At 40.3% G+C, this 14512-nt stretch overlaps 1 protein-coding gene across 1 annotated transcript in view; it reads left to right on the top strand.

The window, feature by feature from the left end:
• Positions 1-501: 501 nt before the first annotated feature.
• MOCOS (molybdenum cofactor sulfurase) overlaps positions 502-14512 on the top strand; it is a 211446-nt gene continuing 197435 nt past the window's right edge. Inside the window, exon 1 of the mRNA XM_027680089.1 lies at positions 502-732. Within this exon, the coding sequence (XP_027535890.1) occupies positions 597-732 (136 nt within the window). The 5' untranslated portion in view covers positions 502-596. The remainder of the gene's footprint in view (positions 733-14512) is intronic.

Here is a 14512-nt window from a genome sequence, read left to right on the forward strand (position 1 = left end):
CTTTGGCTTTTGTCTGTGGTACTATACATTGACCACATAGCATCTGTGGCCACTAGAGCCGGTTCAGCGTGATGCAGGAGTATCGTACACCAAGTGCCAAGTGTGAGAAAAGTGACCTCCACTATTAGCACCAGTGGAAGAGGTAATGAGGAAAATTTGAGCATCGAATTTGAAAATTTTACGGAAGAGAGACTTCCACGAGGTATTTTAAACAGCGTACCTCCACAGGAGGGGATGTGAGTAGAGGCACACCTGTTACTGTGATGCCCAAACCCATGTCCTTGTGCTTCAGGAAACTTCTCCTTAAAGGAAACGCCTCCCTGTGCTGGCCTAGTCACCGGCTCAGCAGCGGCCGGACCGGTCCCAGCCCCAGCCCCAGCGCCAGCGCCGTGCCCGGGGCCGCCCCCGGCAGCAGCGCAGGTCGGGCAGGCGGGGCGGGCGGCGGGAGGAGCGAGGCACCGCCGGGCCGGGCCGGGCCGGCACAGCTCGCAGTGCCCGCCCGCAGTGCCCGCCTGCGGGGAGGCTCCGCTGCCCGGCTGCTGTTCTTGCCGGACTTTCGGGCTGCTGTCCTTTTCCAGACTTTCTGTGCCCGCGGCATGGCCGGGGTGCCACAGGGAGAGCGCCTCTCCTTCCGCGCCTTCCGGGCCGCCCGGCCCGCCGGGTGCGAGTACGGGTACGGGCACGGAGACGGGCTGAGCGGGCTACGGGAGCGAGAGTTCCCCCGGCTCCGAGGTACGGCGGGCGGCCCCGAGGGCCTGGACGGGGCGGGCAGGACTGTGGGGGGCGGGCCGGAGGCGGGGGACGCCCGGGCCATTCCCGTCTCGACTCGTCCCTGGCCGTGAAATCGCTGGTGCGAGGAAGCGGTGGCGGGGATGGTGGGAGGAAGGGACGCGCTCAGCTTGCCGCAGTTCTCTCAGCTATAGGGAGGCGATGGGAGGGCGCTCTCCTCCCTCTCACTCGCTCCCTTTCCCCTAATGCCCCAGAGTTGCCGTGGGTCTAGTATTTTGATACAGCAGCAAAATGCAAAGAGAGAGATTCAGGGCGGGGGAAGGACGGGAGGGAGAAATAAAAATGGTAAAGCAGCCCTTGGCTAGCCAAAGTTTGTGGTTAGACAGGCCTTTATGAACTACTTTTGCAGATTTGTATGGATTTTCCCATCCCCCAACATTCAACATCCTTGCACATGTTACTTCAAATCTAATCGTGATGGTTATAAAACAACAATTTATTTTACTTAAAGAGGTATCAATGCCCGTGATAATAGCATTTCAAAATACTTGGGGGAAAAAACAAAGTGGGGAGTGGAGTAAATAACATCAGTTTGGATGTCCTGAAACTGCTATTTAGATCACTCTTTCTATTAAGAGTTTCATATTACTTCTCTTTTCTTAATTTCTTTGAATTTTGGTTATCAAATACAGGAGTGGGCTTTCTCACACCCGGGTGTTTAGTAAAGAATGGAGTTACGCTTTGCTTCTAGAGGGATGTGCATAAAAATTAGCAACAGTTTGAAGAGCCTTAAGATTCAGTAGTTGATTTCACAGTCTGGTTTTAGACAGATTAGTTGTGCCACTGAAAGTTTGAATACAAGAAATTGCTTGTTCTAAATTCAGACTTAGATTCTGAAGAGTGAGTGTTTTGTAACTCAAACATTATTTAGGCATTTAAGCTGATGACTTTTCAAAACTCCCAAGTATCAGACTCGTTTCTCAGAGGCTCCCCAGTTTTGAAATGAAACGTATCTGCTAACGAATGATGTCTGGTGAATCAGTCTGGTTCCCAAAGAGAGGTTACTGCAAATACAGAGCATTAGGAGTTTTCTTCCACTTGAAAATATTTTGGCTTCTGTAGGCTACTGAGTTACACTTTGGTTATGCAACCTACTACAATAAGATGTAGATGATAGATAATTTAGAGTATTTGCAGAAAAATATAAATAGGTGTAAAATAGAATCTGCAACACTATTAGCTAATTGAAATCACATAATTGTCTATGGTAAGATGACCTACGTTGCAAATTCCTTCAGCCCTTTTTTTTCCCCTTTCAAATTTTAGCAGTATCTAATTCAGAAACCCATCATCCATTCATCTTGAAAGCTTGTCACCTCTGTGAGGAAACTCAACATCCTTTAGCTGGTTGCTGTACCTGCATGTGGTATCCTTTGTCTTAAAAACAGTGGCATATCTCCTCTAGTCAAAAACTTGTGCCTTCAAAAAATACCAGCAGTGCCAAATGAAAGGTGTCCAGGGACAGATTCCTAGGCCACATGTCCCCTGCCTTACATGTCTTTTTGTCTCAGAGCTGACTGAAAGTCCAGGATGGACTCCAGGAACTGGCTGACAGTGGAGCAGTGTGTATGACAACCATGTTGCTTGTATTTATACCTTGGACTCCTTTTATTTACCCATGTAGATATATCCCCACTTGCTGAAGGTCTTGGCACATTAATATTGATGTTATAAAATTTTTTTTAAAGCTCTAGATTTTGTTTCCTTATGGAATTAAGGCAAAGGAAAGATGGCTATTGTACAGGTTGGCAGTAGCAATAGTAAGTAAAGGAACCTTCTCCAAATGATTTACCAAAAATGAGAATTTAGCTGCTCAACCATTTTCAGTGGCCTGCCAGAATGTGCAGATTGTGGAATGAGGTAGAAGTTTTATATCTCTAGTGGCCTTGGATCAGCTCTGTGGATAAGTCCTGATTGTACAAACAGTGATTCACTAAGGAACTTGTAACTGTTCATGGGGTTTATCTCTGCTGAGTGTCTCCCTACTGCACAAAGTTGCTGCAATTTTATCCCTTCTAGTAAAACGCTATCTTAACTTGTTCAATTAGGCAAAAGAGAATGAGTTCTATTTTAGGGAGTTAACAGTAGTCATAGAATCAGAAAATGGTTTAGGTTGGAAGGGACCTTAAAGATCACCTAGTTCCAACCCTCCTGTCGTGGGCAGGGACACCTTTCACTAGACCAGGTTACTCAGAGACCCATCCAGCCTGGCTTTGAACACCTCCAGGTATGGGGCATCCACAGCCTCTCTGGGCAACCTTTTCCACTGTCTCACTACCCTTATAGTACAGAATTTCTTCCTAATATCTAATCCAACCCTGTCCTCTTTCAGTTTGAAACCATTCCCCCTTGTCTTATCATTACATGTCTTTGTGAAAAGCCCCTCTCTTAACCTTCTTGTAGGTCCCCTTTAGGTACTGGAAGGAGCTCTAAGGTCTCCTAGGAGCCTTCTTTTCTTCAGGCTGAACAGCCCCAACTCTCTCATCCTGTGCTCTGTTTATTTGGGGCACGCCTTAGAGATCTTGCCATCATTAAAGCTGGATAAAAGTCCAGATTTTGCTGCTCACATTTCATGTGAACAGAATTTTTTGAGTCCCTGTCTAGATATCCATGAATTAAGCCTAATGTTCAATTTTGGAAGTGTAATCTTATGAGCACCATGTGATAATAATTATTGCATATCAATCTATTCACTTCTTCCTGATTGCTGATGTTTTGTGGCATCCTCTCAGGACATCTTGTGCAAATTATGTTCTCTGGGGAAGGCATAAATTTTTTCAGTGTTACAAACCTTCGCTTGCATAGTGCTTGTGCTTCTGTTTTAGCTGTAGTATGAATAGTTGCACAAATGCCTGTTGAGAAGGCGGCACAACAGATGTGTATAGGGAACACCGGCTACCAGGCGTACTGTGACACCAAGATTTTTCAAAGGTGGTCTACCCGTGGTCCTAACAAAGTCTTGGCGAGTTTCACTTACGGCTCCATCGGAAGGAAAGTAAGGCTCATACTCTGTGTGTGTTGGGGATTTCCCCTTCAGGTTTTGTGAAGAGATAAAAGGAACTACTTTACTTCCTTAAATCAGCAGGGATCTGTCTCTTTGGCACAGAAGCCTTAAATTTTCCCTTTTAAGCCAAAGTTTATCTTCACTTTTGTAATTCAAGAGCTGTTAGCTGATGGCTAGAGCAGCCCCTTCTAAAAATATATGTGGAGTCTGTGAAACGGATCCCTGTTTCACAGGCAGCAGCGTATGTGCAATATGTGACCTTGACTTTAATCTTGTGAGCAGCATACCCTTATCTGCAGTGTAGGATTTTAAACTGTGCTTTCAAAATGGATAAGGAAATCAGCAGGAGTTTATAGGTTCTGTTGTTAAGTAATGGGGATGAATATACTTCTGTGATGTTTATCATAGCAAAGAAAATATCAGCTTCAGTTTGTATTGTGGTTTTAAAAAAGAAAAAGCTGACGTGTGATTTCGATGCAGCATTTAATCCCAAGATACCTTTCCACTTTCAGTTGTGTGCCAGTGTTCTCTGATGTAGCTGTGGTGGTTCAGTGGGAGATTTCCAAGAGGAATAAGCAGTGGATATCCATCCCCCAAATAAAAATCAACATGTATTTGAGAGTATGTATTCTTTAAGGACTGCTGACTATTTGAAGACAGTCTTTAACTGAGGTGAGATGGACTGTCACACTTGAAGTCAAATCAGTTGTTGTTCTGTACTTCAACAACAGTCTTGACAAATCATATCTTACCTTAATAGCATGAATATTTGTGATATGTGTGATTACATACAACTAACAGTAATAACACAACTTGCCTGTTAAACAAAAAGAAAAAGCAAAGTAGGCTTTGAGTAACAGAACTAGCCTTTATTTCTTTGGAATTCCAATGATGTCCTGTGAACCAGTCAGCTGTACGAGAGCTTATTTTGTTCAGTTAAGGAATAGCTGGGTACTGGATCTGACCTTACACAAAAATAAGTCCTTTTACTCATATTGCTAGTAATTATTTTCCTGTTAGTAGGAGAATGGTAAAAGCATATCTTCTCTTTGTGCTGCAGTTAGCCCTCAGGGGCTTGGTTAGCAAAAGTCAACTCTGTCCTCTGAGAACAGAAAAGCCTGTTTTGTCACGTTTGGGATAGTCTGGTGTTTTGCCTGAAGTTCAAAAATAGGAAATACATTCTGGTGTGTCAGCTCAGAGTAATTTTGTTGATAGGTAGCTGATGCTCACATTTTATGAAACTTGTGAAGATGAGTGTACTGTGAGCCTGAAGAGTTGTGCTCATCTCATGATTGCAAATGTAGGCGGGACCTTAGATTCTCTACTGCTTTGCCAGTTTGCTTGCCTTGTCAAACCAGATATTCTACCAGCCTCATGTCTGAGGTTTTTTCTTTATTTTGACAAATAAAAAAAATCAGAATAATTTTCGTAACCTAAAATATTTAGAGATTTTATTATTTTTTTACATCTATGGAGGTTTTTGGGGTTTGTTTAGTTTATTTTTTATTATTTTGGGGTTTTTTGAGAGTATTCTGTTTGATCTGGTAGCTATCTTCTGCATGTGTATATGTTACTTTCTGCTGACTTCATAATTATTAGTAGTTTTTATCAGTGGAAGAATCTTTTTAATCTAATTTTTCTTTTTCTTGAAGACTAAGTGACTGTATTTAAAGCAAAACCTTTTAGAGTTAGGTTCTTTGAGCGATAGTTTTCTCTGACCAAGTTAGCGATATACAAGTCTGATCCATGCTGTTTAAAAACCAGTTTGATAATGAGGGATAAGTTTATTTTGATTCATTTTTGTCTAAAGTCTATGCTGAACCAGGCATGTGCCATTTTATGGTCAGATACGATGCTTATTGTGAATCCATGATGCCCACCCACCCATTGCTGGCCAGAGTTAAGCCAGGCAGCTACAGTCCCAGGAGAGACAGCATCTCCTGGAAAGGACAAATTATTTCACCCACATGCAGAGATTAGTGTATGTTAATGTTAATCCAGTGCTTACCTCTCCTACCAAGATGGCAGCAAAAGCAATGTGTAGGGGAAGGATAAGACTGCTTTTGTTGCCTCATTGGAAGATTCTGTATAGCTATAAGCGCTGCTAATTGTGCTGGAGAATAAGTCTCACTGAGTTACCTTATCTCTAGCTCATCCTGAACAGAGGTAAAATCTTCTAAAACTTTTGATTTTGGTGTCTAAAGCTCCTCTTCCTACCATTCTGCAAGCTTGTTCGCTCTTTCCTCAGTGGCTGTGAGATCTCTGGTGACCTGCTCCTGTTCTCAGTAGCCTCTCTGTCACAGCGTGATTTAATTTTGTGGAACACCTTTTTTTTTTTTTTTCACTTAGAGGGGAAAAGAAGGCAAAAGAAATTATCTTTATTGAAGAAGGATGGTGGCAGACAGTTTGAAATGCTAGAAGACGACTGGGAAGATGTGTTTAATGGGTGGGGAAGGTATCCTAAAAAGAAACTGTTGTATGGGAAGTGTAACCACACAACTACACCATAATTATTTTGTAAAAAAAAAAAAAAAGCTCAAGTAAAGCCTTAATGTTTCCTGTTGATTTCAAATTTGCATTTATCTACATAAGCTCTTGTCTAAAAACTTGATATCAAAGAGGAAGCACGTGTGGAGCATAAAGTGGATTTAGTAACAGTAGTTTTGTGTTAGTTTCAGATGTTTTCATCTGCCTAGATAGAAGTAACAGATACTGTTAGGGAATTCCTTAGCATTTCAAGGTTCAGAAGATAGTCTGCTCTATGCAGGACTGATCTTTCAATTGCTGTTAATGATGGACTTAGCTCTAAATGAAGAATAGTCACAATATTTCAGCATTGAATACAGTTTTAGTTACTTTAAAGTTTAGTTAGATGAAAAAAATTATCTGAAAGTTACAGGTTTTCTCCTTTCTTGAATTGTATTATTCAGAGTAATAGATATAATTCATTTTTAGCTTGAGATTTGGTGTTGTAATACCCATATTAAGATGTTCACTGCACCATTACACTGGCTCTGTAATTGCCTGTGTCACATAGTACAAGGCATTTAAAACTCTACCTGGAATACAGAAATATGGAGCAGAAAAGCAAAGTCCCAAACCCTATAAACCTGATACAGTTGACATGAACTCAGAATATTCAGGGGTATTTTAGCAATAAGTATTCAATCAATTTGAACGGGATTCTTTACAAGAGGAAATAATCATATGTGGTGTGGACATTAGATTTTTTAAATCAATATATAGACATAAAAAGAAAAATTAGATTTGGAAAGATAATTTATGGAACTTCACAGATGCTGCAGGGTATCAGCCACCCATTTTAAAAAAAATTGCACTTTTAATTAAAAGATACATTATCTTTAAAATTAATGTCTGTACAAGATGTATGTTAGTATTTGAAAGTATTGAAACAGGCAGATGTTCTACTTAGAAAAGCACAAGATGCTTCTTATCTCTTACTCAAAAATTGGAAATGCACCAAAATCTTGTTCCTACAAAATCCCTCATCAGTGGCACTTCCTTCCTTCTGTTGCCTTTGCGTCCTCTTAAATTCTGCTGTTTGTCCTCCTCTGTTGTTATGATGTTGCTACATGAGATGTGTATTGATTTCTTCCCAACCTATTTCTGTGCGATGTATGTCTCATTTAATTTTTTAAAATTTGAAATGTAAGATTATTGATAAAAGACTATATGTAAGTTTCCTGACAGAAGTGATCTGCTTCTAGTGTTCCTGCACTTACACTGGAATTTTCTCTGAAAAATCAGAACCTGGCATGGGACGCTCTTGAAATTTCCATCATATGTTATGGTAGCAATTCCTGTATCTGAGCTACTTGTCAGAAATCAGTGTAAGGACAAAGAAATGGAGAGGTGGGAGGTGAATTTTTGTTGATCAACTTGATGCTTTGCATACTTGGTATCAGAGATGCTGCAGAGGCATCGCTTGGATGTGAAAAGACTGTCATTGAATTCAAGACGACCATACTGCAGAGTGCTGCAAAGTAAAAAGCACTGATGTGAGAGGGTGATAAATGGGTAGACAGCACAATATGTTTGCACAGCAAGAGGCTAGTAGCATGCTTTACTCTGAGATGAAATTTAGGAAGTGGAATGAGCTCCCAAATGTCTCAGGCTTTTTATAGTAGGTTGTCTTGGCCCAAGCCATCAATGCAGATGTTTTCCTTAATGTGACACTAAAGTACTAGTAAGGTGGGTTTTTAAAATTTTTTTGCTTCCTTGAATTTAAAAAGGGAACTAAAAAGAAATTCTTGTTAGGAATATGCCAGCTTAGGGTTGATATAATTTTTTCTCTTCCTAATTTAATAATGCTGTTGGTGTTACCATGTCTGCGTATTGAGAAACACTGATTGATTCCTGTTGCACTTGGTCGGAGGGGATGTGTTTTGTGGAGGCATTAGGAAAAATGGGACAGGGATGTCAAGAGTAATGGAGAAGTAGGGGTACAGTAGGGCAGGAAGGCATAAAGGCAGGCCACAAAGCCTGACTCACTAAGTCAGACTTAATTAGTTTCATTGCTAATGAGACAAGTTGTTACGCTCCTGGCAATATTTGTGGCAGCCCAGATAGATCCTGTACCATGGTGCTCTTTGCCCCTTCACCTTCTGTCCTTCTATAGAGAAGCGATTGTCTGCGAGATGCCTGTGATGGGGATATGACCTCACGTAGGCAGCTGTTGTGAGACTGTCATGCAGGAAACTGTTAAGTCACTCTTTTTCCATTACGTGAGATAGACATATTAAATTGGAAGGCAGAACTTGGGGAGAGATCTTTCTCTCCCCACTATTTTATTTCCCCCTTCTTACTTTCATCATTGTCCTGACTCACTCATTGTTTCTTGTAACAGCCAGGGGACTATGGCTTTAACAAGAGAAGTGAAAAACAGATATGGTTTCTGTGTTCATTCAGATTAGTCCCTGGAGCACCAGGATCTAAAATGCTTTTAAAAGAAAGCTAAGAACATGACTGGACAGGGTTTTTGTCACTTACGGTCTTCCTAAAAGAGAGAGATGTGATCACAAGGATGTGATATTTTGGTGACATCATTAGCCGAGGAAAAATGATTACACAAGTAAGCTTACTTCTTCTAGAAATATGCAGAATAATATTCTAAATTAAAATTTGGAAAGATGACAGGAAGCTTATTTGAAGAAATATTCATTAATTAAATTAATGTTGTGTGAATCAATTTCATTAATGCACAATTAAACACCAAATATCACTGTTTATACCCCTTTGCAAACTTATGAACAGGTCAGGTGAAATTACACAGTCATCAGAAAGTTTGTCCGGTAATATCTTCCAGAGGAAGAAATTGAAGACCAGGATTTTCCACATTTTTATGTTCATGCCACACAGCACATTAAGTTGTCATAATTCAGTAATTTGGAACTGATGGTATCAGTAATGGGTTCCAACGTGTGTTGCCTTTCTTTAAAAAAAAGGACTTTGTATTGCTGTTGAGTAAAATACACTGTTTGTCTGCTCTGACATTCATTTTCCAAGTAACTTATTAAGAAGTGTAACTTATTAAATATGTGACTTGGAGTTGCATTTTTATTTATTTGTATACGTACCTATAATTTCTTTTAATGGTAAACAGTTACAATTGACTAAAAACAAAATGTTACTTGGCTGCTCTGGCAGTATGCAACTTTTTATAAATGTCATCATTTTTGATTCATCACACACTAGCAAAATATTCATTATAGATTTAATCAATTTAGGAGTGTGTAAGCCCAGTGAGCAGAGTGGCAACTTTTCTTAATACCCTGTCCAATCTCAGTTGTGATGGGAAATTTTCTTTGATAATGCACATCTTCTTCTTGTGAGACTGGATAAAACCAGATAAGTGAAAGTGGTTAACTAGCAAGAACTCCCTACCTGGTGGACTGAATGGCCCAGAATTAAAGATTGCATGAAAAAGAAGCCTTTGCCATCTGCAGACATGCTACTTTCTTCTCCCTCCACACATAAACCCAGTAGTATTCCCAGCTTAGCTGGGAAACTGACTGAACTGGTGTTCGGACAAAACTATATGTATATTATTGCATTCCGTTGTTGGTCATAGAGTTTGTGTTCACAAACAAATGAAGTATTGGATTGATGAATAAATTCTCATAAGACTGTAAATGCCTCAGAAGTAACATATTTTTGTCAAGCATTGGAATGGGCTGTCCAGGGAGGTGGTGGAGTCACTCTCCCTGGAAGTGTTCAAGAAACAACTGGATGTGGCACTCAGTGCTGTGGTTTATTTGACAAGGTGGTGATCGGTCACTGTTCAAAAGTATTCTTGCCAGGATTTTGCTACCTGCGACTCTTAGAACGCTTCCATCAACGCTGTCTCCATACAATCCTAAACATCCACTGGTCAGATTATGTGACTAATATATCTGTTCTAGAACAAGCAGCAGTCACAAGTATTGAGGCCATGTTGCTGAGAACACAGCTGCGTTGGGCAGGACACGTCTCAAGGATGAAGGACCACCGCCTCCCTAAGATCCTGCTTTATGGTGAACTTGCCACCAGCTGCCTCAAGAGAGGAGGCCCGAAGAGAAGATACAAGGACTCCCTGAAACAACATCTCAGCCTTGGCCATATTGATCACCATAACTGGTCTACTCTGGCCTCCAATCGGGAGGCCTGGAAACACACCATCTATAATGCTGCTGCTTCCTTTGAGAACGCACGCAGGATCACTCTTGAGGAGAAAAGACAACGCAGAAAGAATCGTGTCTTGCAGAATATACCACCTAAGGAGTCTTTCTGCTGTGCTTTTTGCAATCAGATATGTCTATCTCGTATTGGCCTTATTAGCTACCAGCGTGCTTGTAACAAATGTGGATAGAACCTTTCCAAAATCTTCGTTTGCGAAGCCTAGCCATGATCGGTCAAAGGTTGGACTCAATGATCTAGGAGGTCTTTTCCAACTGTAAGGATTCTACGATTCTATGATATCGTGGAAGGTCGTCATTAAGTGTAGCAATTACCACCTTAGCATAGATGCTTAGTGACAGGTACAATGCTGCCAACACAGCCTAATATAACAAATGCAGGATGACTGTTTGCCCTTCTAAAAAGGAGATAATCTAATACTAGTATAAGTGCATAAAAAATATGCCATTTAAAATCATTAGAAGTGACTTGGAAGACTCGCAGTACATAAAACCATGTAGGATATATTTTGGGTAATGTGAAATTACATAGAAGAGACATTAAAATCTATAAATAACTTTTAAGGAATGGCTGCAAAGGTTGTAGTTTTAAGATAGATAAAGGAAATAAGAGCATGACACCTCTGAACTGCACTGCAGCTCACTTTTTCCTGGGACGTGCAGTCCCTGTGACTGGGACCTACAAACTCCTTTCCATTAATTTGTTTACAACTATTTCTGTTTGACTGAGGTGTATGTCCCTGTCAGATTTTTTTGGGGTGATGAAATTAGGCCCTCTATTTTATAGATTGGTAGCTGTCTAGTTAATATCAGTGAATTGTCTTACTATCTCTCCAAACTCACCAAGAGCAGAAATACAGTAGGAAGGGAGAAAACCATGACAGTTGTAGTGGGAAAATCACTTTCTGTGTACATTAAATGTCCCCAAAAGCCATCTTAAATTGCAAAGCTGGAGTCTTTGTGAGGATCAGTCTTCCTCCCTCCCTCCCTCCCTGCCTGCCTGCCTTTCTGCCTGCCTGCCTCCCTCCCTCCCTGCCTTCCTTCCTACCTCCCTCCCTTCCCTGCAAGTTCTCTTTAATGTAGGTCTTGTTGAATCTACAGTTATAAATCTGTTAATTTTTTTGTAAATTAATTGTGGATTTCAGTGAAACTGTTCTAAATTCATGCTCAGGTGAAACTCTCTAAAGTGAGATTTAACTAAAAATTTATGGCACTAGCAGTTTTATCTGCTCTTTGTCCTTCAGAGTCAGTTCCAGAGTAACAGATTAACTTCTCTAATGATCAGAAAATTAATGATATGTTTTGCTTCTGCAGACTAAACCCAGAATACAGGCTCTGATTTTGGGTTTAGGTGGAAATTTAGCTTTTCATTAATTAGTATAGCAGCTATTGATGTACTCACAAACTAGCTAATGGCTCTACAGCATTGAAGGGATTACCATGCATTGAAGTGGTTCTCCTATGAATAAAACAATGCAATTGTAACTCCAGCATAAAGGAAATCTATTCCTTGGGAAGCACCCTTTTTATCTTCTGGATACTAACAGTTTAGGATTTGTTACTGTTGAATATTTTCCTTAAGGAGGGTTGATCATGAGTGGCGATTCCCAGTTTAGTTGCATTCTTTAAAGCTTCTGCTGTCTGTGAAACACTGGGCTGAATGAAGAGGCGATGACTGAGGTAGGGGGAAGGAGGCAGATGTCTGGGACAAAAAATAAGCTTCTTTAATATTAATTTTTCCTGTTGCAATAAGCTCTTTCTATAGTGACTTTCATAGCTCATTGTCAAATTTAGTTTTAAACCTTCCATCTTTTATTTCTGTAGAGGCCTAAGTGTTTTTGCTTGGAAAATAGAATTTAAAGTGATCTTTAGGTATAAACTACTGTTTGAAAAGAAACTAGACTTTTGAGAGTAAGGCAAGCAGTAACGATGAGATTGTCAGGAGCTGCGTTACGTTCAGGCTTGGTAAAGAGTGCAGAAAGCATCATTGCACCACATGGCTGTGGAACCGGGACTGCCTTCTAGTGAGCACTGCCATGGCCCCAGCTTCTGCTGACCCACTGGGAGAGATAGGGGCACAGAAGAAAGTGCCTTCCTGTGGAACTATAGGAACCCTCCTTGCGATGTAGGCTGTACAAAAACAAATGCTCCCTCCATCCCCTGTTTTTCAATATCAACTTTCCCAAAGGGTGGGGGCTACTCCAGTGAAATGCTCTCTAGGGGTTGACGCCATCTATTTCTCCCTCTAATAACTCACCCTTTTGGTTGTCCTTAGAAGCCTATAGTATAAGGTTGAGTACTTTGTGAATGATGAAAAAGTATAGGTTCTAGTGAGTTACATCAATATTTTATTTTAGTGAGTTACCTTTCCATCTGATATTTTTCAAGAGTTGGAAGAAATCTTCCACTTTTTTCCCTCCATATGTCAAATTTAAAAACACCTGCTTTCACTGAAATAGTTATATCCTGATTAGAAATAATGAAGGCAAATCCAGCTTCTTAGCTGAAGCTACCCATTTAAAAAACATTATGAAAAACTCTTTTCCTTTGGATGGGTGGACTGTTGCCGAGTTCACAGTGTGTAATGCTTGTTTGGAGGCACTCAGTCAATTCTCAAAGCTTTGCATCACTGAGCGTGACAGCTCCTGAGAGATTAAATAGCTGTTACCATCAGAACTTTAATCAGTTTTTCTTCCATTTCTGCAAGTACAGAGAAGGATAGGTGTACTTGTAAAGTGTCACAAGGATTACACTGCAGCGCTTCCTGGATAAACTTCAGTGCCACTGAAGAGGGGGAAACAGTACCAAATAATCTCATGACAGCTGTTATGTTTCTAAAAGTGTTCGATCAGATCTTCAAATCTTAATACTAGATACCTTGTGGGTACATCCAGCCTCTAATACCAGTGACTTCTGCATCTGTTTTCTTCCGTTCTAGTGGTAGAAATGTGATTAGGTATTAACTAATCCAATAGCAGTTAATTTACAATGAACTCTCTTCAATCTTACATGTAAAATGATTTATAATGAGTGGGTATTGGGAAGTTTGGGGGAAATCCTGCCTTCAGCTAACTCCCACTTCTTCAAATGCCTCTTAAACTTTATGTTTAGAAAATGTATTTTGTCTTTAAAAAGTATCTGGATTGTTTTACATGGGTTCTGTTTAAACAGCATCAGAACTCTCAAATGAGTAAAATTGATATTTATAATATAGTTATAAAAAAATCTTCCAGGTATGAGGGGTGGGGCATGGAAGGGAGCCTCTTGGTTTTTTCCTTTAGGACAAGAGACTGGGGGAGTGGCATTGTGGAATTGATTTGTTTGGGTTTGTTTATTTGTTTGTTTTATAATGTAGCTACACGGCTACATGACTTGTAGTCTTTCTACGCATCTCCTTTTTTTTTTTTTTGCTGTAAATTGAATTTCCGCTTAACTGTAGAACAGAAATAGCTGAATCTAGGGGAGAAATTTTACTGTTTAGGCTCATAATTTAAATGAGTTATAGCGAGTGTTGCATGCATTGAATCTACTTCACTGCACTCTGTATTCCATGTGGAATGACACAGAAGAAAACTGCGGTCGAGTCTAATATATATAGTCTCTGAATATATGTTGGTTGGGATTCCCAGCTTGTAGACAGGAATATATGAGACAAATGAAACACTAGAGAAAAAAGGTTATACAAGGAAGAATCTATTCCTGTCAAAACTGATTGTTTCTTATTATTTTTCCACTGAGCAGTTATTACAATGGGTATATATACAAATCTAAACATAAATAAATATAAATAAATGGCTCTCCCTATATAAATCCAGGACTTTTACTCTCCCTGTGATGCAAACACAAAGTGCCCAACCGTCGTCTTTCATAGCAGAAGGAAGAAAAGTGTTTCAAGTTGAAAGGGGGACAGGGGCAAAATGAGCATGGGGTAGGCATAGGGAAAAATTTGCCCTTAATGCCTTTCTTGTTGTCCGTCTGTGAGCAAAAGTGGGAGAACAGAAGCCCATAATTTGCTCTGTAGGAA

The sequence above is a fragment of the Neopelma chrysocephalum genome, unplaced genomic scaffold (genome assembly GCF_003984885.1).
Source record: "Neopelma chrysocephalum unplaced genomic scaffold, ASM398488v2 Primary Assembly neopelma1_22b, whole genome shotgun sequence".
Lineage (NCBI taxonomy): Eukaryota > Metazoa > Chordata > Aves > Passeriformes > Pipridae > Neopelma > Neopelma chrysocephalum.